The sequence below is a fragment of the Procambarus clarkii genome, chromosome 5 (assembly GCF_040958095.1).
Source record: "Procambarus clarkii isolate CNS0578487 chromosome 5, FALCON_Pclarkii_2.0, whole genome shotgun sequence".
In the NCBI taxonomy this organism is placed as follows: Eukaryota; Metazoa; Arthropoda; class Malacostraca; order Decapoda; family Cambaridae; genus Procambarus; species Procambarus clarkii.
The window spans coordinates 44,870,133-44,895,985 of record NC_091154.1 but is presented as its reverse complement, the minus strand read 5'-3'; the positions used below and the strand labels follow the sequence as shown (position 1 = coordinate 44,895,985).

The following is a 25,853-nucleotide window of genomic DNA, read 5'->3' as shown; positions in this document are numbered from 1 at the left end:
AGATATAAAATCAGGGAAACGCAAGTTCTAATCAGTTGTGTATTTGTGAAGTCTTTGAAAATGTAATAAGTTTTACGAAACGCGCCCGTGTCGCGTCAGACTAAAAATAAAAATGAATTTTGGAGAAGTGATTTTTGATTTACCTCCAACAGTGAAGCATAATGTACGAAAGATTGAGAAAATTCGTGTTAGAATTATTAATCTTACTTTTTCGGTCATATTTAATAAAATATATATATATATATATATATATATATATATATATATATATATATATATATATATATATATATATATGCGAACAAGCCTGAATGGTCCCTGGGACTATATACGACTGAAAACTCACACCCCAGAAGTGACTCGAATCCATACTCCCAGGAGCAACGCAACTGGTATCTACAGGATGCCTTAATCCGCTTGACCATCACGACCGGACAAAAGGAAGTGATAGCCGAAGCTATTTGAACCACTTCCTCGCCGGCACTCGGATGGTAATCTTGGGCATAGCATTTTATCAAATCACCTCATTCTTTGGGGCACACATGAGGAACACAAATGCAAACAAGCCTGAATGGTCCCCAGGACTATATGCGACTGAAAACTCACACCCCAGAAGTGACTCGAACCCATACTCCCAGGAGCAACGCAACTGGTATCTACAGGACGCCTTAATCCGCTTGACCATCACGACCGGACAAAAGGAAGTGATAGCCAAAGCTAATTGAACCACTTCCCCGCCGGCACTCGGATGGTAATCTTGGACATGGCATTTTATCAAATCACCTCATTCTTTGGGGCACACGTGAGGAACCCAAATGTGAACAAGCCTGAATGGTCCCCAGGACTATATGCGACTGAAAACTCACACCCCAGAAGTGACTCGAACCCATACTCCCAGGAGCAACGCAACTGGTATCTACAGGACGCCTTAATCCGCTTGACCATCACGACCGGACAAAAGGAAGTGATAGCCGAAGCTATTTGAACCACTTCCCCGCCGGCACTCGGATGGTAATCTTGGGCATAGCATTTTATCAAATCACCTCATTCTTTGGGGCCCACGTGAGGAGCACAAATGCGAACAAGCCTGAATAGGTTGAATGAAAAAGATAGGTTAGTTTAGGTTAGGTAGGGTTGGTTAGGTTCGGTCATATATCTACGTTAGTTTTATCTCAAATTAAACGAACTTAACTCATACATAATGAAATGGATAGCTTTATCATTTCATAAGAAAAAAAAATCGAAAATTATTTAAAATCAGGAAAACTTGGCTTATTAGGCAAATCGGGCCTTGCATAGTAGGCTGAGTACTGCGTTCTGGCTACTAGGTACGACATATATATATATATATATATATATATATATATATATATATATATATATATATATATATATATATATATATATATATATATATATATTGGTATGGCTTCCATATTATGTTTACGATAGGATGTGGAAGTATAATTTATGGTACATGTGATCATATGCTTGCCGTGAATGGACGTGTCATGTTCCTGTGCGAGGTGGACAAGTCTTGGTCAGGTGGTTGTGTTGCCAGTTTATGTATTTTGAGAATACTAGTTTGTTTCTTAACTAATTCCTATTACTTCATATTATGTTAATATCTTTCCAGAATGCATGCCTTTTTATGTTTGTATGATTATATATGGTTGGGAGTGGTTACTTCCATTATTAATGTGTTAAATTAGAGAATGTATTAGAAGTCTTGGACGTCTTGGTTACTGTGTAATTACCTAAGTGTAGTTACAGGATGAGAGCTACGCTCGTGGTGTCCCGTCTCCCCAGCACTCTTTGTGTGTGAGTGTGGAAGCACCTGGTTGAGGGAAGAAAGAGAGAGAAGGAGCTCAGTTGCAGAGTGGAGGTCACGGAGGTCTAGAATGTCTTAGTTAAGTGTATGTTTCTGTTTGCTTATACAGGGGATGTGGGAGTGGGTTTAGATTCTTTTGGTGATTGTGTCGTGCCATTTACTCTGGATATTATATATAATTTGAATATACATTTTACCTTTTTCTTTTATTAACGGGCCAATAGATTAGTTTTTGAAAGTTGTTTAATGTTAACCAATTTTTTTTTATTAGTTGTATATGAAAAGGGTTTCATCTGGTCCAAGTCTCAGCATCATAGCATAAATAGGAAGGGAGAGAAAAATATTGAATTATGTTTAACCCTTCAATTGCGCATCGCATCATATGATGCTCTGACCGACTTGCAGTAAATTGCGCATCACATCATGTGATGCTTTGGAGTACTACGCAAGATTTAAGTGGCCCGCGGATACACGGGGTTCACCACACCTTCATCAGGGCTCTTGTAAACTGACGCCATTTTTTTTTAAAATCGTGGGCCAAACTCCCGGGTGTTAGGGGCCTCAGTATTGAGTAAGCTACCAAGCCTGATGCATGCAGCATGAGCTCACAGCACTGCTGTTCAGCTTGTGACCACAGCATCGCCTAAAAATGCCATAATATACTTGTTCATGCTATTATGTAGCGATGATATTATTACAGAAGACCCCTGACTGTGATAAAACTGACCAGGGTTCTGATAATAGCAGGATTTTGGTGATATTTAGCGCTGTGCGCCATGGAGGGAGAAGTAATGCTGTGGGAGGGAGGGTGGTGGCGATGTCTTCTGACTGTGTGTGGCCACCTTTTATTGACTGCACTCACCATACCAGCTTAGTGGTTTGCTATGGTAAACACAAATGTAGATACTTATATATAACGTGTGTATAGAGGGTATAAACAGCAAGAGGAGTAGGTTGGGAGCCGCCATTTTGGTGAGGGCGGTGGCGTCATCTACATGACGCCACCATGCAGATGACAGTGTTGTTTACTGGTTACCACGATGGTCTTTGGGCACCATACCAGTTTACTTGTACAAGTATGGTGAATAAAACAGGTAGATATTTATATATAATGTGTGTATATAGCGTAATAACACCACAAACAGTATTGTTGGAGGAAAAATATTAGTGTGTCTCGCCTTGAGGGTGGCAGCCATCAGCTGACTGTGTGAGGTCCTACGTCTTTGTGCCTTTACTCACCATACAAGCTTAGATGTACAGTTATGGTGAACAAAACATGTAAATACTTATATATAACGTCTGTATATTAAAGCAAAAACAGTATGGTGGGTGGAGAATGGTGGCAAGTCAGTTGAGGTGAGGGAGGGAGGGAGTGGCAGCCAGTGGTGGGCTGCCACTGCCACTCAACATGCCAACTTAGTGGTTCATTATGGTGAATACGAATGTAGATACTTATATATAGCGTCTGTATATAGTGAATAAAAGCAAAAACAGTATTGTGGGAGGAGAATATGGGTGAATCAGGTGACTTGAGGGAGGGCGTGAGTAGCTGGCTGGTACACGGCGGTCACTCCTCATTACTTTTTGACTCATAATAGCTACTTAGTGGTTCGTTATGGTGAACAAAACATGCAGATACTTATATATAACCTGTGTATAGTGTAATAACAGACAAAGTATTTGTTCACTGATTGATGAACATAATTGAATCAACAATATGCACACACCATATTTTTGAGTACAGTAATGATGCACTCATTTTATTATATAAAAATATCAAACTACACACTATTGAATAATATTACAGCAAAAAATCTACGAAAAATTAATCAGAGACATTGAAATAATTAGGTAATTATCTCTTTGTGGCAACTCCAGCCTGACAGCTGGCGATCAATAGACTGCCTGGGACGCACGCTGAGTCGGCGCCTATTTTTTGCCAGACTTCCCCGTCCTATAGCGGGCAATATATGCCACTTACGATTTTTGTATTATTTTTCCCATAATCCGTGAACACAAATTAACAGGTTAGGAAGAATTTTTTTTTTTTTTTTTTTTTTTTTTTGTATGCGCCTGTGGGTGTCAAATGGTATATAGCCATGCGCCATTTAAGGGTTAAAAAAAATCCAAAATGGTCAAAAATGATTATCAAACACAAGTGTCAACTAAAATCCTGTCTATGACTCTCAGCTATCATAATAGCATATATTAAAAAAATAAAATTAGTTTTATTAAAAAAAATTAAGTTGATTTTTTTTAATTTTTTTCTTGTTTGTTTATCGGATGATTTGCATGAAACTTATATACCTGACTGCACGTAAGCCTATCTGTAAGGGTGCCAATTTTGGAGAAAATTGGTTGATGTCAACCTCAGCCACAGATGGCAGAACCTTAGACTTAATTTTTTACTTATTTTTTTCAAGTTACATGAATCTTCGTATAACTCTTTCATTGTTTACTCAATTTACATGAAACTTAAACCTTATATGTAAAGTTTGTCTCTAAAATCAAGAGCCAGCATTTTTCCTAAGTTCATTTATTGATTTTATAATAGCAATAAAACCAGCGTTGAATGTAATGAAACGCCATTTTCTGGGTGAGACCCGGAGGCTCCCCGGAGCTTTACCGGCTGATATGCTAATGTCAGACTTTGGCATCAGTCATGTGTATGGAGTTCTTAGGCCTACCGGGGACCACGGCCAGAACCTGGCCCCCTCAGAGAGGCAAGGGGAGCAATGGCCTATAGAAACCCCCGTGTGGTTGGAAGCATTCTATGTCTGCCATCGACCGGGTTAAGCATCCAGAAAGGTAAGCATTCCAAAACAAACCCCTATTCTGGTGAAAATTGCTACCTAAAGCCGAACTAGTGGATAGAACTCTTCAACAGAAAACAAGGAAACTAGTATGACGTCATACGTCACCACGCCGCTGTCTGCGCAGCTCCCCCCTCCCCGGGAGGGGGAAGGGGGAGCCCCAGACCTCCCACGCCGGCTATCCACCCATCAGTTCTGAGGCTGGATGTCAAAACACGCGAAAAAACCGCTGACCGGAGGGAGGGAGGGTTGCCGGGGAGCCTTCGGGTCTCACCCAGAAAATGGCGTTTCATTACATTCAACGCTAGTTTTCTGGGGGAGCCCCGTCGGCTCCCCAGAGCTAACTACCCACAGAGGAAGGTCAAAGGGACAGAACCGAGAGGCGGACACCACTCACCCCCAAGGAGGCGAGACAACCGGCAGCAAACACCAACCCAAGGCGCCACAGCCCCGAAAAGTCCCGGGAACAACACGAGAACAACGAGCAGCAAGGCCCCTGCACGAACACCAAAAATCCATGCCCAAAAGACCGCAAGGCCACGTCGCCCAGATGGCAGCGAGAGCAGCGAAGCCACGAACGCCACAGGCATGAGGGAAGAACACAGGCAGCTTAGCCGCAAGAACACGGCTGACCACCCGGGACACTATCACCCGCGAACCGGGAAGAACAGAACCGGATCAACGCAAAACGCGCTCCGGACCCAAACGCCGTGGCACGCAAATAACAGCGGAGGGCCGCCACTGAACACAAAAACGATACACCCCCGGCCCGACCAACGAAGCACCAACAAACCCTGGACCGCTCCAGAATGCAGCAGCCCCACCCCGCGCCAGAAAAGATGGAGACTGCTGCCACCAAACAACCAAAACGCTAAAACCGAAGGAGCAAGAAAACTCAGCGACTCAACCCCCAGAGGCAAAGGCCAAAAGGAAAGAGCCGACGAAAAAACACACCGGAACCGAAGGGGCACTACCAACCGAGGAGAAGACAGAGCACGCTGACCAGAGACCAGGATGGTGCAAGCGGCGCACGAACAGGCCAGAGGTGAAACGACGCACAAGACAGCTGACTAACGGTGCAGAAGCAACACCAAGACCGAAAGCAAGCTTTAGCGGCTCCGCCCGCGCCGCACAAAAAGAGGCAACAGTATGTGGCAAGACGACGGCCCCCAACCCCCACCAGAAAACCAAGCCGAGAGTAAACCAAGCTAACAAAAGTAACCACCTAAGAAGGGACAGGAAAAGGAAGGACCCCCAAAATACCCCATACTGCCGCCAAGAAAAGCACACAGGTGGGACACCTACCACGAAGCCACCCGACCACCAACCGGAGGCGAGACCGCGAGGCAGAACATAAGCTGCCCCGACAAGGCCCCTCCGAGCCCAGGAAAAGGCGGAGCCGCGGGAAGATCTCGGGCGCGACCACCGAAACCCAGGCGGCACAAGGAGATGGAACGTCTGCCGAACAGAAAAACTCCCCAAGCATGCAAGCCCGCCAGGAGTTCAGAAACGACGGGTCGACGCGAGACATCGCAAGACCCCCCCCCCCCAAAAAAAAAAAAAGGCATGGCAAGCTAGGAAACCAAAGAAGGTGGAAGGGTCGCCGCCAGAACAGTACCTGAACCAAGGGGTACGAACAACTGCAATAGACCGAGACAAAGAAGCACATCACAGGACACAGGCTGACAAACGCCTAAGAACACACACAGAACACCCCTGCTGCAGAGGAGGCAGGAAGAAAGAGCAGAAGCACAAAAACCCCAGGATAACAACCAGGGGTGGACAATCAGGCAGGGACAGAAAAACCCCCACACAATCCCCAGGCACAAAACGGCAGCAAAGTGCCACTCCACAATCGGACACAGGAACAAGGACACGCCACCGTGAAACACGGTACCAATGCACACGTGCAGCAGCAGCAACAGGCACCACTGCAACATGCAACATGTAAATAGCAACTCCCTTCTGCAAAGGCAGAGAACGGAGCAGGCAGACCCCAGACAGGGCCAACGGAGACACGACAAAACCCCGCAGGCCCAGAAACCTGCACCAGGCGACCGACGGCGGAGAAACCCCGCTCGATACCTGCTGGAGGAGGTACTGGGAGCTCTGTTACACCCCAAGGCCAGGCTAGACTGGCCAGAGGGTGGCCCACCAGGCAGCTGCTAGGAGCAGTCCACCGGCCCACACACCCCCACAACCAGGACGGGCCGAAACTGCCATCCGAAAACAGGCTAGTGCGCCCTGGAAGTCCAGGGACGAACCAGCAAGAAGGCTTATGCTCGCAAGTAGGCCGTGTAACAAGCACAGACACTGTATTACCACAGATGGTAATACAGTGTTCCCCAATTGTGCCAAGAGCACCACTGCATTCCACTGGTACTATACCGCAAGTTCTACCAGATAGGCGGGACCCAAGAGCCAGAGCTCAAATCCTGCAAGCACAGCCAGGAGCCTTACCAGGTGAGTACAGAACCAACCCTACAACCCCCACACCTCACAACATTAAAAATGGAGGGTCCCCTGAATGACTCCAGCATGGGTTGGACATGCACATGAGGGGGACAGGAAGGGTTGAAAAAGGGACAGTCACTGGTGTGCGAACGGTCTCAGTCGTACAAAAATATACCTAAATAAAGACAGGTATATAAACAACTCCGCATCCAGCGCCCGGCCAAAAGACGCCAGACCGCAGAAACTCACCTGGCGAACGGTGGCAGGAACTTGACGACTCAACCGTACCCAGAAGAACCTGGGAGCACCGCCAGAGCCAGACCCTGCCGGACCCGCAGAAGAGCAGGGAGAGGTGAAGGAGGCGGTCCACACCCATGACAGGGAAAACTGCGGTGACCTCCCCCACAACTGGGAACCAGGACACCCCCGGCGCGAAGGGGCACATACCGCAGCCAGGGAGAAGGACGAGAGGCGGAGCACTGTAGCAAAAAGGGCGCAAAACACCAGCACTGAAACACCGCCCAGACCAAAACAAACTCCACGGCGCATGCGCATAACACGCTGGCCGAACCGCACTCCCTCTCTGCGGGAAGGCGCCAGCCAGGACTACTGCACGAGAAAAGTAGCCAAAAGAGGAAGCAGGAACAATAAAACTGGGCAAAGAAGCAAAGAGCCCAAAAAGGAACCCAACCGGGCGACAAGTAGCCCAACCGGGCGACAGGCAGCCCAACCGGGCGACAGGCAGCCCAACCGGACGACAGGCAGCCCAACCGGGCGACAGGCAGCCCAACCGGGCGACAGGCAGCCCAACCGGGCGACAGGCAGCCCAACCGGGCGACAGGCAGCCCAACCGGGCGACACGCAGCCCAACCGGGCGACAGGCAGCCCAACCGGGCGACAGGCAGCCCAACCGGGCGACAGGCAGCCCAACCGGGCGACAGGCAGCCCAACCGGGCGACAGGCAGCCCAACAGGGCGACAGACAGGGCGACAGGCAGCCCAACAGGGCGACAGGCAGCCCAACAGGGCGACAGGCAGCCCAACAGGGCGACAGGCAGCCCAACAGGGCGACAGGCAGCCCAACAGGGCGACAGGCAGCCCAACAGGGCGACAGGCAGCCCAACAGGGCGACAGGCAGCCCAACAGGGCGACAGGTAGCCCAACAGGGCGACAAGGACGAGGAGCCGACAGACGTTCCAATAATGCGGGAAGTAGCGAAAAACCTTCCAGTACCCTCGAGAACACAGAAGCCAACACTAGTCCCAAAGGCACACGAAGGCGCAGGCGCACCCGAGATCAGAAGTCACGCAGAACCCCATCGTACAAGGAAACATGACGAAAACACCATCCCAAAAAGGGGTGGGAGGAAACATCCACCCACAGGACGAAACCAACCGACTCAAAGGCCAAGGAACCGAGCCCGGGGAGGGGTCGACGCCCAACAGCATGTACGGCGAGTGAGGAGGAAAGACCCCACTCCGCGTAACCACAAGCCCCGCCTAGAGGGGGATAAAAACCCCCACGGGGTCCAACGGGGCCAAGGCCCCCCAAGTCAGCCCCGGGAACCTACACGACAGGCCCCGGGGCTGAGCCGTTCCCCCAAAGCCCCGGCCGTACCAGAAAACCGGGGCAGCCGTGAAAACACTAAGGAAGGGAGCCCACTGGCAGACTCATACAACACGGCTGGAGGAACAGGCTCAAATGCCCCCGTCACTACCCCGCAAGGGGAATTCCCCGAGACTGCCCGAGTCTCAACACCATCAAAAACCCCGCCCCGAACCTACAGACGGTAAGGAACCGGATGCAGGCAGGAAGGGTGATCCAGGGGAAAGACAAGGGGGCGTGGATGGAACCGAAGCAACCAACACCCCCAAGTCCCAAAACGAACTACAACGGGGCAGCCCCGGGGCTCCCGGGGAGGAAACCACGAGAACGTTGCCACCACCAAGGCTCAAGTGCAACGCCCCTGCTGCCTGCACCCGCTTTGTCAGCACAACTGGGTAACCGAGCCCCAACGAGCAACCAAACTCGCAGGACTCCGGGTAGGTGTCACCGACCCCACAGGCAGCAGACGGAGGCAAAACAGAGAGTCACCCAGAGACAAAGGGTGAGAGCAACTCTCAAACTCGCTGGAAGCGAGGGGGGACTCTGGGGTCACATCCATCGGACCCGCGCGCCCCCAGGGGTTTCCCAGGGTCCCAAGCGTTTACTATAAGAGGACTCGCGCTCAGGTAATCCCAGGCAGGGTACTGCTAACCGGCACCCAAAGCTACCAAACAACTTTCTAAGAGCTGAACCCCCGGGACGTGTACACTCACGGGGACCTAGCAGGGGGTACCACCAGAAAATACTCTTTTTTTTTTTTTTTTTAGATATATACAAGAGTTGTTACATTCTTGTACAGCCACTAGTACGCGTAGCGTTTCGGGCAAGTCCTTAATCCTATGGTCCCTGGAATACGATCCCCTGCCGCGAAGAATCGTTTTTTCATCCAAGTACACATTTTACTGTTGCGTTAAACAGAGGCTACAGTTAAGGAATTGCGCCCAGTAAATCCTCCCCGGCCAGGATACGAACCCATGACATAGTGCTCGCGGAACGCCAGGCGAGTGTCTTACCACTACACCACGGAGACTGCCAGGGAGCGATTCTCAGAACACAAGGGACAAGAACGAAGGCAGACCCCCCCCCACCAGGTAGATAAACAAAAAGAAAAAGAAAACCCCGCAAGAGGACAGCATACCCAAGCGGAACAGAGCCGGCCGCTATGATTGGTAAAGACAAGCTGCACAGTACCCTGTGCCCCACCAGTGCAAAAACTGCCCCTTACTCTAAGGCGAACAAGGGAGACAGAACACCCAAGCACACAAAGAGCTGCCGAAAACGAAGCGGTAAACGGCCAAGCAGGGGCATGACCCAAGGAACTTGTGGAAGGTGGCCCCAAGCCCCAAGGGCAGTACTTACAGGGCACCTAGGGAAGGGAACCCTAGGTGCATGCAGCCCGAGTACTGGAGAATCACTCCCGGCTCACGCACCACCTAGAAAACAGACACCACACTCTAGGTACAGTGCTGAAACAACCACTGGAGCCGGAGCACATAACCGTTGCCTATAGCATCAGCTGAAGAACTGATGGGTGGATAGCCGGCATGGGAGGTCTGGGGCTCCCCCTTCCCCCTCCCGGGGAGGGGGGAGCTGCGCAGACAGCGGCGCGGTGACATATGACATCATACTAGTTTCCTTGTTTTCTGTTGAAGAGCTCTATCCACTAGTTCGGCTTTAGGTAGCAATTTTCACCAGAACAGGGGTTTGTTTTGGAATGCTTACCTTTCTGGATGCTTGACCCGGTCGATGGCAGACATAGAATGCTTCCAACCACACGGGGGTTTCTATAGGCCATTGCTCCCCTTGCCTCTCTGAGGGGGCCAGGTTCTGACCGTGGTCCCCGGTAGGCCCTAGAACTCTATACACATGACTGATGCCAAAGTCTGACATTAGCATATCAGCCGGTAAAGCTCCGGGGAGCCGACGGGGCTCCCCCCAGAAAACATGATATATTTCCATAATATTTTGGGGAACTTTGTCTATTTGTATTAGGAAAACTAAAGATGTTTTGGAAAATTCCTGGCCCCAGATTCTTTATTATATGCTAATGTTTCAGAAAAGTGTCATAGAAATGATTTAATTTGAAACTTGTGGTGGTTATACGGATTTGAAAATGTGTAAAATTCGTTGAAAACAAAAATAATATCTCCCTTTCTATTTAGGCTGCAGTACTGAAACTTGGAACAATCGCAGCCCTTTTCATATACAACTAGTCAAAAAATATTGGTTGACATTGAACAAGTTTTAAAAAACTATCTATTGGCCCCTTAAATTGTTTCTACCAGGAGCATACTGGTGTATTTATTAAATGCATAGTATTATTAACCCCTAGATAAGTGATAAGTTGTAACCATTACCCGTGCTGACAGATACACAAGCTTTGCTGAACTAGGCTAGATAACAGATGGCAAAAATAAATGTCACCGCTCCAAACGCCTCCACGAGGGAGCCAGGTTTGGCTCTGGTGTCCAGTAGGCCTCTAGAAATCTACAGCTGATGTAACCCAGTAGATGGTAACCATCTCAGCGCATAGCTTCATGGAGCCAAAAGGGCTTTCCCCAGACCCCCAGAAAATCAGAACATGACTTTGAAAAAATATACAGTATGAATATGGCAGCTTACCTCCTTCCTTGACAGCTGCCGTAGAGAGAGGCCCACTTAGACATTTTGCCTCATCTTCTGTCATGACAGATAAAGACCAGATAGATATATTTTTGCATTTTTCACACTCTTTCACAGAGGAATCCAGAACTGCAAAATCCACACAAAGATATGGTAACTGTTCTCAATAATATAAATAAGGTGGGTACCCATGAATGAAACACCTGGATGCAGGAACCTTTATATATAAATGCTATTATGAACCAAAATAATTCATGGACAACTAATAAATCAAACTTTAAAGTTTGGAAAACCATATTGCTAAGCAGTTCACTTGGTTGCTCTCTAAAACCAATGTTGAATGTAATGAAAAGCCAGTTTCTGGGTTAGCCCCGTCGGCTCCCTTACTATCTTACTTATCAAATATTTGCGGGCTTAACCCTTACACTGCTCAGGGGTCCTTGGGACATTTACACCCCTGTGCGCAAGAAAAAAAAATTAAAATTTTTTTTTTCGTCTTCTAAACATGTTAATTTGTGTCCCCTGAGCACGGAAAAAATAAAAAAAAATCGTAGGTGACATATTTTGGGCGCAATTGACCGAGGAAGTCTGGCAAAAAGTGAGCGTTGACAGAGCGGTTGTCAGACCCGGTCAGCGTCACCCGCGCTGACAGGTGGGAGTTGCCACAAAGATATTATTACCTAATTGTTTCAATGTCTCCGATTGATTTTTTCTTACTTTTTTTGCAGTAATATTATTCAATAGTGTGTATTGTAATATATTTATATAATAAAAGTGGTGAATAATCGCTATACTCAAAAGTATGATGTGCATATTAGTGATTCAATTATTATGTTTATAAAACAATAAACAAATAGTTTTGCTGCTATTACACTCTATACACAGGTTATATATAAGTATCTGCATGTTTTGGTCACCATAACGAACCACTAAGTTGGTATTGAGAGTCGAAAAGCAACGAAGAGTTACCGCCACACACCAGCCAGCCACTCGCTGCCACTCCCTCAACACACGCACTAAACTTTCTCCCCCAACAATACCATTTATGGTGTTATTACACTATATACAGGCGTTATATATAAGTATGTATATATTTTGTTCACCACAACTGTACAGATAAGCTGATATAGTTAGTTCAGGCACTAAGAGTCGTCGCTACACACACAGTCAGCTGGCGGCTCCCTCACTCTTTCAAGGTCACACACACTAAACTTTCCTCCCCAACAATACCGTTTGTGGTGTTATTACACTATATACAGACGTTATATATAAGTATGTATATATTTTGTTCACCACAACTGTACAGCTAAGCTGATATAGTTAGTTCAGGCACTAAGAGTCGTCGCTACACACAGATGGCGGCTGGCGGCTCCCTCACTCTTTCAAGGTCACACGCACTAAACTTTCTCCCCCAACAATACCTTTTGCAGTGTTATTACCCTATATACACATATTATATATATAAATATCTACATGTTTTATGCACTGTAAATGTACACCTAAGCTTGTAGTGCGCCCAAAGAGCATAGTGGCCACCCTCTAAACAGCTAGACAAATCGTTCAGACGACGTCACCTCCGTCATCCATATGGCTCCTCCCAGCATAATCCTTTTGCTGTTATTACACGAATACACACATTATATATAAGTATCTACATTTGTGTTCACCATAGAGAACCACTGAGCTGGTATGGTGAATGCAAACAATAACAGGTAGCCACACAGTCAGTAAAGGATGCTGTCTCCCTCCGTCTCTCAGCATCACTCCTCCCACAGCGCTAATTATTACAACAATCCTGCTATTATCACAACCCTGGTTATTTATATCACAGTCATGGGTCATCTGTAATATTGTCATCGCTAAATAATAACAATTATATATTTATTTTGACATTTTTCGGGGATGCTGTGGTCACAAGCTGAACAGCAATGCTGTTCGCTCATGCTGCGTGCGCCGGCCTTGGTTGCTCCAACAGTACTGTGCCTCTCACACCTGAGAATATTGCCCATGATTTTTTTTTTTTAAATGGCATCTGTTTACAAGAGCCCTGAGGAAGCTACTGTGAACCCCGTGTAGCCACGGGCCATTTGAATCAGGCCTGGCACCCTATGGCGTATATATACACCATGCGCACCATGGGACATGTTACTCTGGGCGTATATATACGCCATGCGCAGTTTAAGGGTTAAAGAGCGGGCTAGGTATCCAAAGTCTCTTTGTTACACTTTTTTAAATTCAATTTTAATTTAATTTTTATTAGTCATTCATTGGACTTAATTGAGTGCATCAATATTTTCTTTAGTTCTTACTAATTATAGGTTTATAACTAAACTATTTATAGTTAATAATCATTAGATTAAATTTGCCTATGTTTATTATTCACCTTTTTCTTTGCTTTCATTTATTACCTAGGTTGCCTAGCCTTGCCATACTCCCTTACTCCATTGTACCCTTTGCTTTGCCTGTGTCTCAAAATGCAAATTATTACTTACAGTGTACCTGAGAGTACTTGTAAGCAATCTACCTCATTTTTTTTTTTTTGTCTTGTATAGTCTTGTTTAGATTTTTACTATTTCCCCCCTTTTCTATCAAAGTTTTATTTTGTAATTGCCATTCTTGCCTTGTTTTCCTACAACCAGTCTTCTTATGCAAGCAAGTATAGACCCAGAACTAAACCTCTTATCCACTATCTATGACAATCATCACTTTAATGATCGAAATTGCAGATATTTTACAGCACATGATGTAAACAATGTATTAACACATAATCACAAGATCTCTGTAATTAACTTGAATGTAAGATCTCTAAGCAATCACTTCAATGGTGTTAGTGCCTTGATTGAAACAATTGGCGACAAATTCTCTTTTATTATACTACTGAAACGTGGTTAAAAGAGGATACTACTCAACTCTTTAACATGCCAAACTACTCAGCAATTCACAACTGTCAACCAATTCAGAGAGGTGGTGGTACTGCTCTTTACTTCCAAGTCACACATGACAAGTCATGTGTGACTTGTCATGCAGTGTATGGTGGCCACAATGCTGTTTGGACACCATACCAGCTTAGTTGTATAGTTATGGTAAATAAAATATGTATATATAGTGTAATAAAACCACAAACAGTATTGTGGGAGGAGTAATGTTGGTGAGTTAGGTGTTGAAGGAGTGAGGAAGGGCTGGCTGGGTGTGGCAGCTCTCACTTGATATTTGGGCTTATCATACTAACTTAGTGGTTCGTTATGGTGAACACATATGTAGGAAGGTATATACAATGTGTGTATATAGTGTAATAATAGCAAAAACACTGTTTTGATTGATTGTAGAATATAATATATATTTTTTATAAACCTAGAAGGGGTACCACCTCTGGTGCAAGTGTAGGGACCCATAGCCTCGGAGAAGAAAATAAAGAGTACTCAGAGAAGGCCTTGTGGATCCTCACTGAACACTTTGATATTTTCTTCTACCACCCCTATTCTTTTGGTATGTGTGTATATTTATCTAACTTTATTTGAAAATGTCATTACACAAAAAAGTTACAATATTGATTACATGCAGGGTACAAGGCTGCTTGTCACAAGTTGAATAGCTCCTCCAGCTCCTCAGATGGCGAGCAGGAACCATGGATGCAGTGAGCATTTCCTCTCTGGATTGCCACACTAAGGCGCTGAAAAAGAAAACTGGCAGCTCTAGGGTCTCTAGTTTCGATTAGCTTAGACTCCAACTCCTTCAAAAAGCTAGCAGCACTTTTACCCCAGGCACCAAGTGTCTCTGAGGCAATGGGGACAAAATTGTAGTGGTGCTCAAGGTCTCTGTATTTACGTGACTTGGCCACTTCCCGGTGATTGGCAGCTCCTCCTGCTTGTGTAGCACTGAAGTCAACATAGGTATTGACTAAAGTTGAAACGCAAGTGTAGTCCCACACCAACTGTCTACCATTCTTCCAGGGGTTCACCATGATTCCGTCTGGGCGACCGACAGGCTCATCAGAGTTGCGGGACATTAGGTAACAGGGCTCTCTCTCTACTGGGCAACCGGCTGTGGTAAGGCTTCTCTTAATAATGTCATTGACCTCGCCGTGTCTTGCATGCCATCCTCCTGTCCTTTGGCAGAGAAGGCCATGCCGTCCGTACCTGTCGGCCTCTGCCTCGCCGCAAATACACCTGTATTCGGTGTGGATTGGGGCAGCGAGGCGGAGAGCCACGGCAATTCGGAGGGCCTGCAGTGTGAGATGGGTGCAGGTTGCTGACATTGGGGTTGCTAATAGGAAATTCCCTGCATGGGGAGCTGCTACAGCTCTAAGTCAGGCAGTGTCATGCGGTGTTGTCGCAGCTTCTTGGTCAGCAATGGGGCGATCCCAGCTGGATTGCTTGTGGGCTTCAGAAGGCGGTGGTTGGAGTGCTGGTCCTGCGAGAGAGACCCATTTGGTTGTGCAGTCTGTGAAGCTGGGATCATGTACCCCTGCCTGTTGAACTAGGTGCTCAGGTAGGATTTCCTTCAGCAAGTTGTCAGACCCCACTGAAGAGGACAGGAACGCTGGTACAGCAATTTGTGTTGCTGTGCGCTTGACAAGGCTCCCGAGTCTGACAGGAAGGGAGGCCTGTTTCCACTGTGAGTCGCTGAGGGAAAGATTGAGGGCTATTTCTAGCGTTGATTTCAGCAAGCTGTCATACTCTTCTAATTTAATATTGTTGAAAGATGGCGAACATCTTAGAAAGTAGGTCAGCCTGGGGAGGGACAAGCATCTGGTGATGAGGTAAAGTGCATCATGAGCATCGATGTCTTCAATCCTCTCGTTCATCCTCTTCAGGTCAGTGATCTTACCAAGGACCTCGTCGATGGCATTCCTTCCAAGAGGAGCACCTATGAGTGTGCTGTCCTCAGGGTTGGTTGTATGAATGTCAGGCAAAACAACCTTTATTTGCTCTATTATGTGCTGGTTGGTGGATGTTATTTTGCACTTGGAAGGGTTCAGGGTGAGGCCTAGGCTTGCTCCTTGCTCCTGAATTATTCTTATGTCATCCAAGAGTGAGGCTGGGGAGCCGGCTAGAGTACCATCGTCCAAAAACCAAATGTTGAGCTCACTGGACAGGTTATCGGTGACTTTCTTGATGACTAGGCAGAAAAGAAAAGGAGCAAGGGGGTCACCCTGTTGGACACCTTCTTGTGATTCAATTTCATGTTCCCCAAAAAGCAGAGTTAGATTCTTACTGTAGCATGAATTTACAAACGAGTAGAGGGAAGGAAAAAGGCGATGAACCGCACTGAGTACTGCATCCCTTCTAACCAGATTGAAAGCATTTTTGAAGTCCAGCTTTATCAGGGCTTTTTCATCCGTAATGTTGGCAATGTAGGCTCTAGCTGCATGAGTTGCTGTCTCAGACCCTTGGGGAATGCCAAACCCAAGCTGTTTTGGCTTCAGCATGTCGGCTGCTGCCTGACTAACTGCTCTAGCGGCAGCCTTAGCGACGAGACGCCGGAGTGAATTGCCCACAGCTATCGGTCTGATTCCTCCATTTTTTTTCTCAGGGCACAGAGGGTAGCGCCAAAAAAGAGAGGCCATATGGCCTCTGGTATGTTGCCAGCTAGATGTTGGCGAATCTAGTTAGTTCCACCAGGAGGCCCTGTGCAATGTTTCCCAGTGCAGGGTTGAGCATTTGTTTGATGTGGTTGGGTCTCAGTCCTGTGAACCCACCTGCTGATCCTGGTGGGAAGGACAAAGCTGCTTTATGCACCATGGATTCGAGCGCACACAGGGGTTCTGCTCTGATGACACCGACTAGGGGAACACTGTCGTCACGAGGAGCTCTGGGTGGGTGTTTTTCCCTCGGGGCTTGTGCTATATCGGCATCCCTGGTGGCAACTGTGTCTTCACTGGTGGTGATTCTGATTGCCCCTATTGTGTTGCTATATATATGTATATATATATTGTGATGATAATCTCTTTCAAGAGATTGAGCCTGCTCTTCTCTACATGAAGTTACGTATATTATACAAGAATAAGATGCTACCTTCAAGATACGTCTCCCAGTAGCACAAAACGTTTTGACCAGGAGGCAAAACGTACCCAAGACTCGCCCCCTACTCCACTCCCTCCACGCCGGCTCGTCATCAACCAGCCAACTATCCTTCCCAGCCTGCCTGCTCCTGATTGGTGACTTGCCAACTGCACACCTGCACATTGCACCTCAGCGCCCTCTACCCGAGTCGATGTCTGGGCTTGATCCAGCCATTGAAGTCAGAATATCCTTGTGCTCTCAAGCCGTGAACAACTAACTGATATATGCTGTATCAGGTGGATGTCTCGCAGCTAGCGCCATATTCTCAGCACCTGATTATTTTTCACCTTTAACTTTATATTATTGTAGAATAACTTCATCCCTATTATTCATGTTATATTGTTTTTGACTTGTTCGTTTGCACTGTACATTGCCAAGGGATTGTCTTTGTTTATAATTTGTTTTCTATATTAAAGTTTCATTGTTCATACTTTGTGTTTTGCGTGTCTTCCCTTACTTTACCACAGACAAACAGGCAAGCAGTCTATCTTTTTTTTTTGTAAGTGTGACTAGGCATTGACACCTGCCATTGGAGGACTGCCGAACATCTTCACTCCAACACTTTCCCGTCACATTTAATGGGGGCCTGTCCGGGATGCTTCACTCAGGTACTAGTACCAGAACGTCAATTTGTGGTAAGCGTACTTGGCTTTGATACAGTTGCTTTTCAATATTTTCATTACTTTTAATATTTATATGGTGCTGTGTGTATTGTGCATTCCGAGAGTAGCACATAGTGTTGGATAACTTTGGATTACATGGTGACTGTAGGCCGCAGTCATTCTCTTAATTGGTCATCCCTCCCTCTGTGTTATTACTCGTGTTTTCCACCTTTTATCCCTAGGATATTTCTCAATCTCAGATCATCATTTTGGGTACCCTGGTACTTTGGTTTGTCTTCGGGTCAAAGCACCCTATCTTCTGCAATCCGACCGAAGGAGGATAAAGAGGGCCATAGTTCCTCTAGCACGGACTACGTTGCTGAGTTAGGACCTCAGCAGCAGTTCTCGTCACCAGTTGACACTCGCACCCCTACACGCCAGTCAGAGATGATGATATTTACTTAGGTAGGGAATGAGCTTTCTGTTTTCAGAGCACAAAGTTCGCTAATTCTGTAAGTATCATATTTCATTTAGTGGGAAAACCCTTGCTTCAGTCCTATAGAGACTCGGCAAGGTATTCCTACATTCTTGGACTACCTTATTCACTTTTGGAACAATTAAATGTTTCATTTGTTTTAGTAACTATCAGTTTCATTTATTTAGTAGGATTTTCTTGCCCTTATTCGCTTACATTGAGTACCGGGTACAAGATTTCCTGCGCTTTTGATTGACTAATCATTTACCATTCTAAAATTAACATTAATTGTTAAATATTAAATTCCACAGGATAGTTACCAGTTGCCACGTTATCCTGTTACTGACACTTACCATATCACAAGTATTCGTTGTACATTTATTTGCTATTTTTCACCATGTTTCGTCTCCAAGCTTTTCATAACGATCCAGCAGGTGAAATAGGAACTTTAAGTCTTGCCAAGAGGACCGAATTACAAACTCTTGCACACGAGTATCAACTGAATGTTCCCCATGGAGCCAACAAAAATGAATTGCATAATGTAATAATGGATCACCTCTTAGATGAAGGGACGATTGACTCTGAAACTCACGAACATTATTCTATTGCAGATAAACATGCTCTGGCAACTTTGAAACTCAAGCTCGAACTTGCAAAACTCGAACGGGAGCAACACCAAGAAGCTCTCCACATGAAAGAAAGAGAGGCTGCCCTGGCGAAAGAAGCTCTCCAAATGAGGGAACGCGAGGCGACCCTAAGGAAAGAAGAGCAAGAAAGAGAAGCTGCAATCAGGAAAGAAGAACAAGGACGAGAAGCGACCCTATTCAGAGAGCGTGAGCGAGTACAGCTTGAAGCAAAACAACGTCACCTGGAGATACAACGCGAGCATGACAAGAAGCAAGCGGAGATGGCTATAGCATGTCGTCAACAAGAACTCGCGTTGGAAGCTACACAATACACTCAACGCCAACAAGCTACCGCTAGTCTTCCTGTAAGTTTCAATATCTCCCATGCAAATAAGTTAATGCCACCATTCGTTGAGACAGAGATTGATGTCTTTTTCACCACTTTTGAGACCCTAGCTAATAAACTTAGCTGGCCTGCAGATCAATGGTCTACCCTTCTCAGAGTGCATCTCACAGGTAGAGCTGCGGTTACTCTCAGTACCTTAGCGTCTGAGAATGACTACCAGACCCTGAAGCAAGCAGTTTTGGACGCCCACCTTCTCTCCACCGAAAGCTACAGACGAAAATTCTGTGATTATCTAAAGGCAAGTACCACCACCTTTCTAGAATTTGCCAATGCCAAGAAAAGGTATTTCATGAAATGGCTGGAAGCAGCACATGTCTCTACATTTTCAGAACTCGTCAACCTCATGCTAATTGAGGAATTCTTGAGACGTGTTCCCCCCTTCCGTCCGTTTATATTTAGCAGATAAAGAAGAAACCGACTACATCAAATGTGCGAAGTCAGCTGACACCTACAGCCTCATCCATCGGCTTACACCAGAACCACCTTCCAGTAAGAAGTCTTGGTACAGTTATGATAAAGTAGGTACAGATCAAGCAAGTTCTCAATTGTACTGTAAGTATTGCAAACTCTATGGACATACCATAGATAGATGTGGGAAAGCTCAATACAAAGGCAATGAAACAACTAAACCCAAACCGACTCCTCCTAAGTTCGGTAAGCCTGTGATGAATGTTGGTGTTCCTATTAATGATCTTTCTCTCTTCAGCAAACACCTGTATCCTGGAACTGTCTCTACCAACGGTACAGATTCGGAGGGACGTATCAAACTGAAGATCTTGAGGGACACAGCGGCTCTTCAGTCCATAATATTGAAATCAGCTGTGCCTAACATCACCTACACCGGGGGAAACCATCCTTATCACTGATCTCACTGCTACCACTCCGTATCCACTCGCCAAAGTCCACCTGGATTGTCCTTTTGTGACCGGTGAAGTCCAAGTCGCCATCAGGGAGAAGCCTTTTCCCATGTCTGGAGTGCAACTTCTTGGCAGAAGATTTGCAACCGTCCAACCTGATCATCATGGACAAACCCTAGGTGTGTAACTCTGTAGTGGACAATCCCATCTTTGAGTATGTTTCAGCAGAGGTCCAAGAAGGTGATGAAGTTTCTCCTCGGGTTTTGGTGACCACCCGTGCACAAGCTGCACGCCCGCAACCAGCTGACTCTCCTGCTACCGCTGTCCCTCAAGACCCTCAGAATCAACCACCAAATCTTACTAGTTTGGAGTTCCGTAAGTTACAGAGGGAGGATCAATCATTAACACCATTATTCTTCCAGGCTGAGACTCAACCTGGCAGTATCCCTGGGTTCTTCCTAGAGAATCAGTTGCTCTACCGCAGGTACAGACCCAGTAAGCTGAAGGAGGACGACGATTGGACAAATGTCGAACAACTAGTTGTTCCCACCAGCCTACAGCCCGATATTCTACACCTGGCCCATGGAGCTCTTTCTCACTATGGTTTTAACAAAACCTACGACGGAATCAGACAAGACTACTACTGACCAGGTATGGTTAAGGACGTCAAAAGTTACGTGCAACAGTGTCATATATGTCAGATGGCAGGTAAACCTAACATCTCTATTCCCCATTGACTCCTATTCAGGTGCCTGCAGAACCTTTCCACAGACTCATCATAGACTGTGTTGGTCCTTTACCCCGGACCAGTTCTGGCAACGCCTATATACTAACTATCCTGTGTCCTACCACCAGATTCCCCATAGCAGTTCCAGTAAAGAACATTACGGCTGCTACTGTGGTGAAACAACTAATGAAGATCTTCACCCAGTATGGATTTCCAAGAGAGGTTCAAAGTGACTGTGACACCAAATTCACCAGTGATCTCTTCAAGAAGACACTGGAGGAGTTCAACATCACACAGGTACTGTCCAGCCCCTATCATCCTGCTTCACAGGGTTTTCTTGAACGTAGTCATCAGACTATTAAAGCACTCATAAAGAAATTTTGCAATAAAACCTTGAAGGACTGGGATAAACAACTTGACCTCATTATGTGCATTTTCAGAAGTCTCCCCAATGAGTCTCTAGGAGTATCTCCTTATGAGATGCTCTACGGACGTAAGTGCCGTACTCCTCTCAAAGCTTTCAAAAACTCAATACTTAATGCCACCTTCAGTGACCCTCAGAATGTGCCCCAGTTTCTTCAAAACTTAAAACACATTCTAGAGAGAGTACGTAAATTTGCTAATGACAATCTATTGAAAGCTCAGGAGAGGATGAAGACTAATTTTGACCAACACAGCAAACTAAGGAAATTTAAACCAGGAGACTTCGTGTTGGCATATTTTCCTATCCCAGGTTCTCCATTGCAAAACAAGTTTTCAGGACCTTACCGCATCAAGGAGTGCAGAAACAATCACAACTACGTTCTTGAGACTCTAGATAGGTGGCGGAAGACCCAGTTGTGCCACGTCAACCTCCTGAAGCAGTATCAAGGTACCCCCCTACTGTGTTGGTATCATTATCCACCTTTAAAGGTCCATACCTCCACAGTGAGACCTTCCCTGCTTCTCCTCCCGAAAGCCGAAAGCACTAACACTGAGTCAGTGCCTTCCAACTCGGAAATCCTTAATGATCTTCATACCTATTTGCAGGACAGTAATAGTGCTCCTCTCATCAGAATCTTCAAGGAACATCAGAAGTTGTTCAGCAATGATCCACAGGAGTGTAATGTGGTTCAACACGACATCCAGCTACTCCCTGACACCCGGCCGATTCGTCAACCTTTCTACAGAATCAGCCCGAGCAAAAAGGAAGTCATGCGTGCTGAGGTACAGTACCTCCTGGGTCATGGGCTGGCCACCCCTTGTGAGTCCCCTTGGGCCTCACCCTGCATCTTGGTGCTGAAACCGCAAGGTAAAGTGAGGTTGTGTACTGATTACCGGAAATTGAATCTTGTGACTATCAAGGATGCTTATCCATTACATAGAATAGATGACATCCTTGACGCCATTGGTAATGCTTGGTATCTATCAAAGTTAGACTTACTCAAGGGATACTACCAAGTATGTTTGACAGAGCGAGCTAAAGAAATATCTGCCTTTACCACTCCCTTTGGCCTTTACAGATATGAACGCCTTCCATTTGGACTATGTAATGCCCTGGCCACCTTCCAGCGAGCTGTCAACCGCGTCATCTAGGGCTTAGATAACACCTACGCCTACTTGGATGACATCGTTGTGGCAACCAACACCTGGAGCGAACATCTGCTCCAGCTGCAACGATTGTTTGCCAAGCTCCTGACAGCCGGCCTCACCATCAACTTGGGCAAGTCCACTTTTGCCAAAGGTAAAGTGCGTTATCTTGGTCATGAGATAGGGAGTGGCAGCATAGCTCCGTTAAACATACATACCCAAGCCATCCAGCATTACCCACAGCCTACCACCAGGAAGCAGCTCCTGCGCTTCCTTGGTCTTGCCTCCTACTACCCTAGGTTTGTGAAGAATTTTAGTACGGTGGCGACACCTTTGATCACTTTAACCAGCCCCAAGCAACGGTATAATTGGACCATTCAGCAGACCATTGCTTTTGAACAACTTAAATTCCTACTCTGTTCTAATCCTATTCTCGCCTCGCCAGATAACACGAAGCCTTTCATCCTCCATGTCGACGCCAGTGGTACCAGCATCAGGGTTGTCCTGATGCAACAACGAGGCGAGGATGTTCTACCTGTTAGCTACTACAGCTACAAGATAAAACCACACCAGAAGAATTACAGCACGGTCGAAAAGGAGCTACTCTCCATCGTCCTGAACTTGCAGCACTTTGAATCATACCTGCAAGGTGCCCCTACTCCACTCCCTCCACGCCGGCTCGTCATCAACCAGCCAACTACCCTTCCCAGCCTGCCTGCTCCTGATTAGTGACTTGCCGACTGCACACCTGCACATTGCACCTCAGCGCCCTCTACCTGAGTCGATGTCTGGGCTTGATCCAGCCATTGAAGTCAGAATATTCTTGTGCTCTCAAGCCGGGAACAACTAACTGATATATGCTGTATCAGGTGGATGTCTCGCAGCTAGCGCCATATTCTCAGCACCTGATTATTTTTCACCTTTAACTTTATATTATTGTAGAGTAACTTCATCCCTATTATTCATTTATGTTATATTGTTTTTGACTTGTTCGTTTGCACTGTACATTGCCAAGGGATTGTCTTTGTTTATAATTTGTTTTCTATATTAATTAAAGTTTCATTGTTCATACTTTGTGTTTTGCGTGTCTTCCCTTACTTTACCACAAACAGGCAGGCAGTCTATCTTTTTGTTTTGTAAGTGTGACTAGGCATTGACACCTGCCATTGGAGGACTGCCGAACATCTACACTCCAACACTTTCCCGTCACTATATATATATATATATATATATATATATATATATATATATATATATATATATATATATATATATATATATATATATATGCAATTGACTATCACAAAACACTGATCATTTTATGCAGAAAATCCACAGAGAAATATGAAATGAGGTGAACGTTTCGGCTTGTTAAAGCCTTTGTCAACACCAGACTGACTAAGGAGAAGGGAGAAGGGGGAGGATATATAATATAGTTCCTTAGTCAGTTTCACTTAGTCAGTAATATAGTTTCCTTAGTATAATATATATAATATAGTTCCTTAGTCAGTCTGGTGTTGACAAAGGCTTTAACAAGCCGAAACGTTCACCTCATTTCATATTTCTCTGTGGATTTTCCGCATATATATATATATATATATGTATATATATATATATATATATATATATATATATATATATATATATATATATATATATATATATATGTCGTACCTATTAGCCAGAACGCACTTCTCAGCCTATTATGCAAGGCCCGATTTGCCTAATAAGCCAAGATTTCCTGAATTAATATATTTTCTCTAATTTTTTTCTTATGAAATGATAAAGCTACCCATTTCATTATGTTTGAGGTCAATTTTTTTTTATTGGAGTTAAAATTAACGTAGATATATGACCGAACCTAACCAACCCTACCTAACCTAACCTAACATATCTTTCTTGGTTAGGTTAGGTTAGGTAGCCTAAAAAGTTAGGTTAGGTTAGGTAGTCGAAAAGCAATTATTTAATGAAAACTTGGCTTAATAGGCAAATCGGGCCTTGCATAGTAGGCTGAGAAGTGCGTTCTGGCTACTAGGTACGACATATGTATGTATGTATATATATATATATATATATATATATATATATATATATATATATATATATATATATATATATATATATATATATATATATATATTGGTGTATACTGGCAGCAGGTTTTCTTTCAAACATGTTTCATTGAATATGACCGCATATTCTGTATTTATTATTTTCTGGTTTAGGGCTTCTATCCCTCTAACTATTTTCTTAGCATCAGGGCTTAATTGAAATAGGAGTTCTCCAAAACACATTTTCGTACTTTTGTACGAAATGTTGAACAAGAATACTTGCATAATAGACAAAACCCAAGATTCAAGAAGATTACAAATTCTTGAGGCAATTCACATAAGAATAGAGCGACCTACCATGAACACCCAAATCACGGAACTATTTACTCTACCCACCATGAGAGTAAGGACAAGACAAGAACATATCGATGCCAACACAGAAGACAATGTCCAACATAACAGGCCAATTACACTGGATTAATCTTTGTGTTTAGATAGGAGATGCCTCGTATGGGCCAATAAGCCTTCTGCAGCCCCTATGTTTATCCCTTATGTATCCCCCCATGTTTTCACCTTAATTGTATTATCACCTGACCTAATGCGGGTATAAAATCAACTAGTATTGTAAGATCTGTTCACTTGAGAATGAACCATGGAGGTTCGAAACGTCGTGCAAATTATATAAATAAGTGTAATACACTCTATAGTAAATCACTTCTTTTCTTCACCTTAAAAGTACGAAAATGAGTTTTGGAGAACTCCTATTTCAATTAAGCCCTGATGCTAAGAAAATAATTAGAGGGATAGAAGCCCTAAACCAGAAAATAATAAATACAGAATATGCGGTCATATTCAATGAAACATATATATATATATATATATATATATATATATATATATATATATATATATATATATATATATATATATATATATATATATATATATATATATATATATATTAGTATATTTTAGTAGCAGTCTTTCCTGTAGACATATATTATTAAATATGACCGAAAAAGTAAGATTAATAATTCTAACACGAATTTTCTCAATCTTTTGTACATTTCTTTTCATTGTTGGAGGTAAATAAAAAATCAATTCTCCAAAATTCATTTTTATTTCTAGTCTGACGCGACACGAGCGCATTTCGT

The 25,853-nt window shown here is 45.0% G+C and overlaps 1 protein-coding gene across 8 annotated transcripts in view; it reads right to left on the bottom strand.

Moving 5' to 3' along the window:
• Positions 1-25,853, bottom strand: part of LOC123763717 (uncharacterized) — a 413,873-nt gene that overhangs the window by 81,309 nt on the left and 306,711 nt on the right. For 3 of the 8 annotated variants that reach the window (XM_045751026.2, XM_045751035.2, XM_069302054.1), the window contains one exon: positions 11,325-11,453. The exons of 3 other annotated variants lie outside the window; for them this stretch is intronic. In XM_045751026.2, the coding sequence (XP_045606982.1) occupies positions 11,325-11,453 (129 nt within the window). The remainder of the gene's footprint in view (positions 1-11,324; positions 11,454-25,853) is intronic. 2 more of the 8 variants (XM_045751043.2, XM_045751058.2) reach the window with 1 other exon arrangement.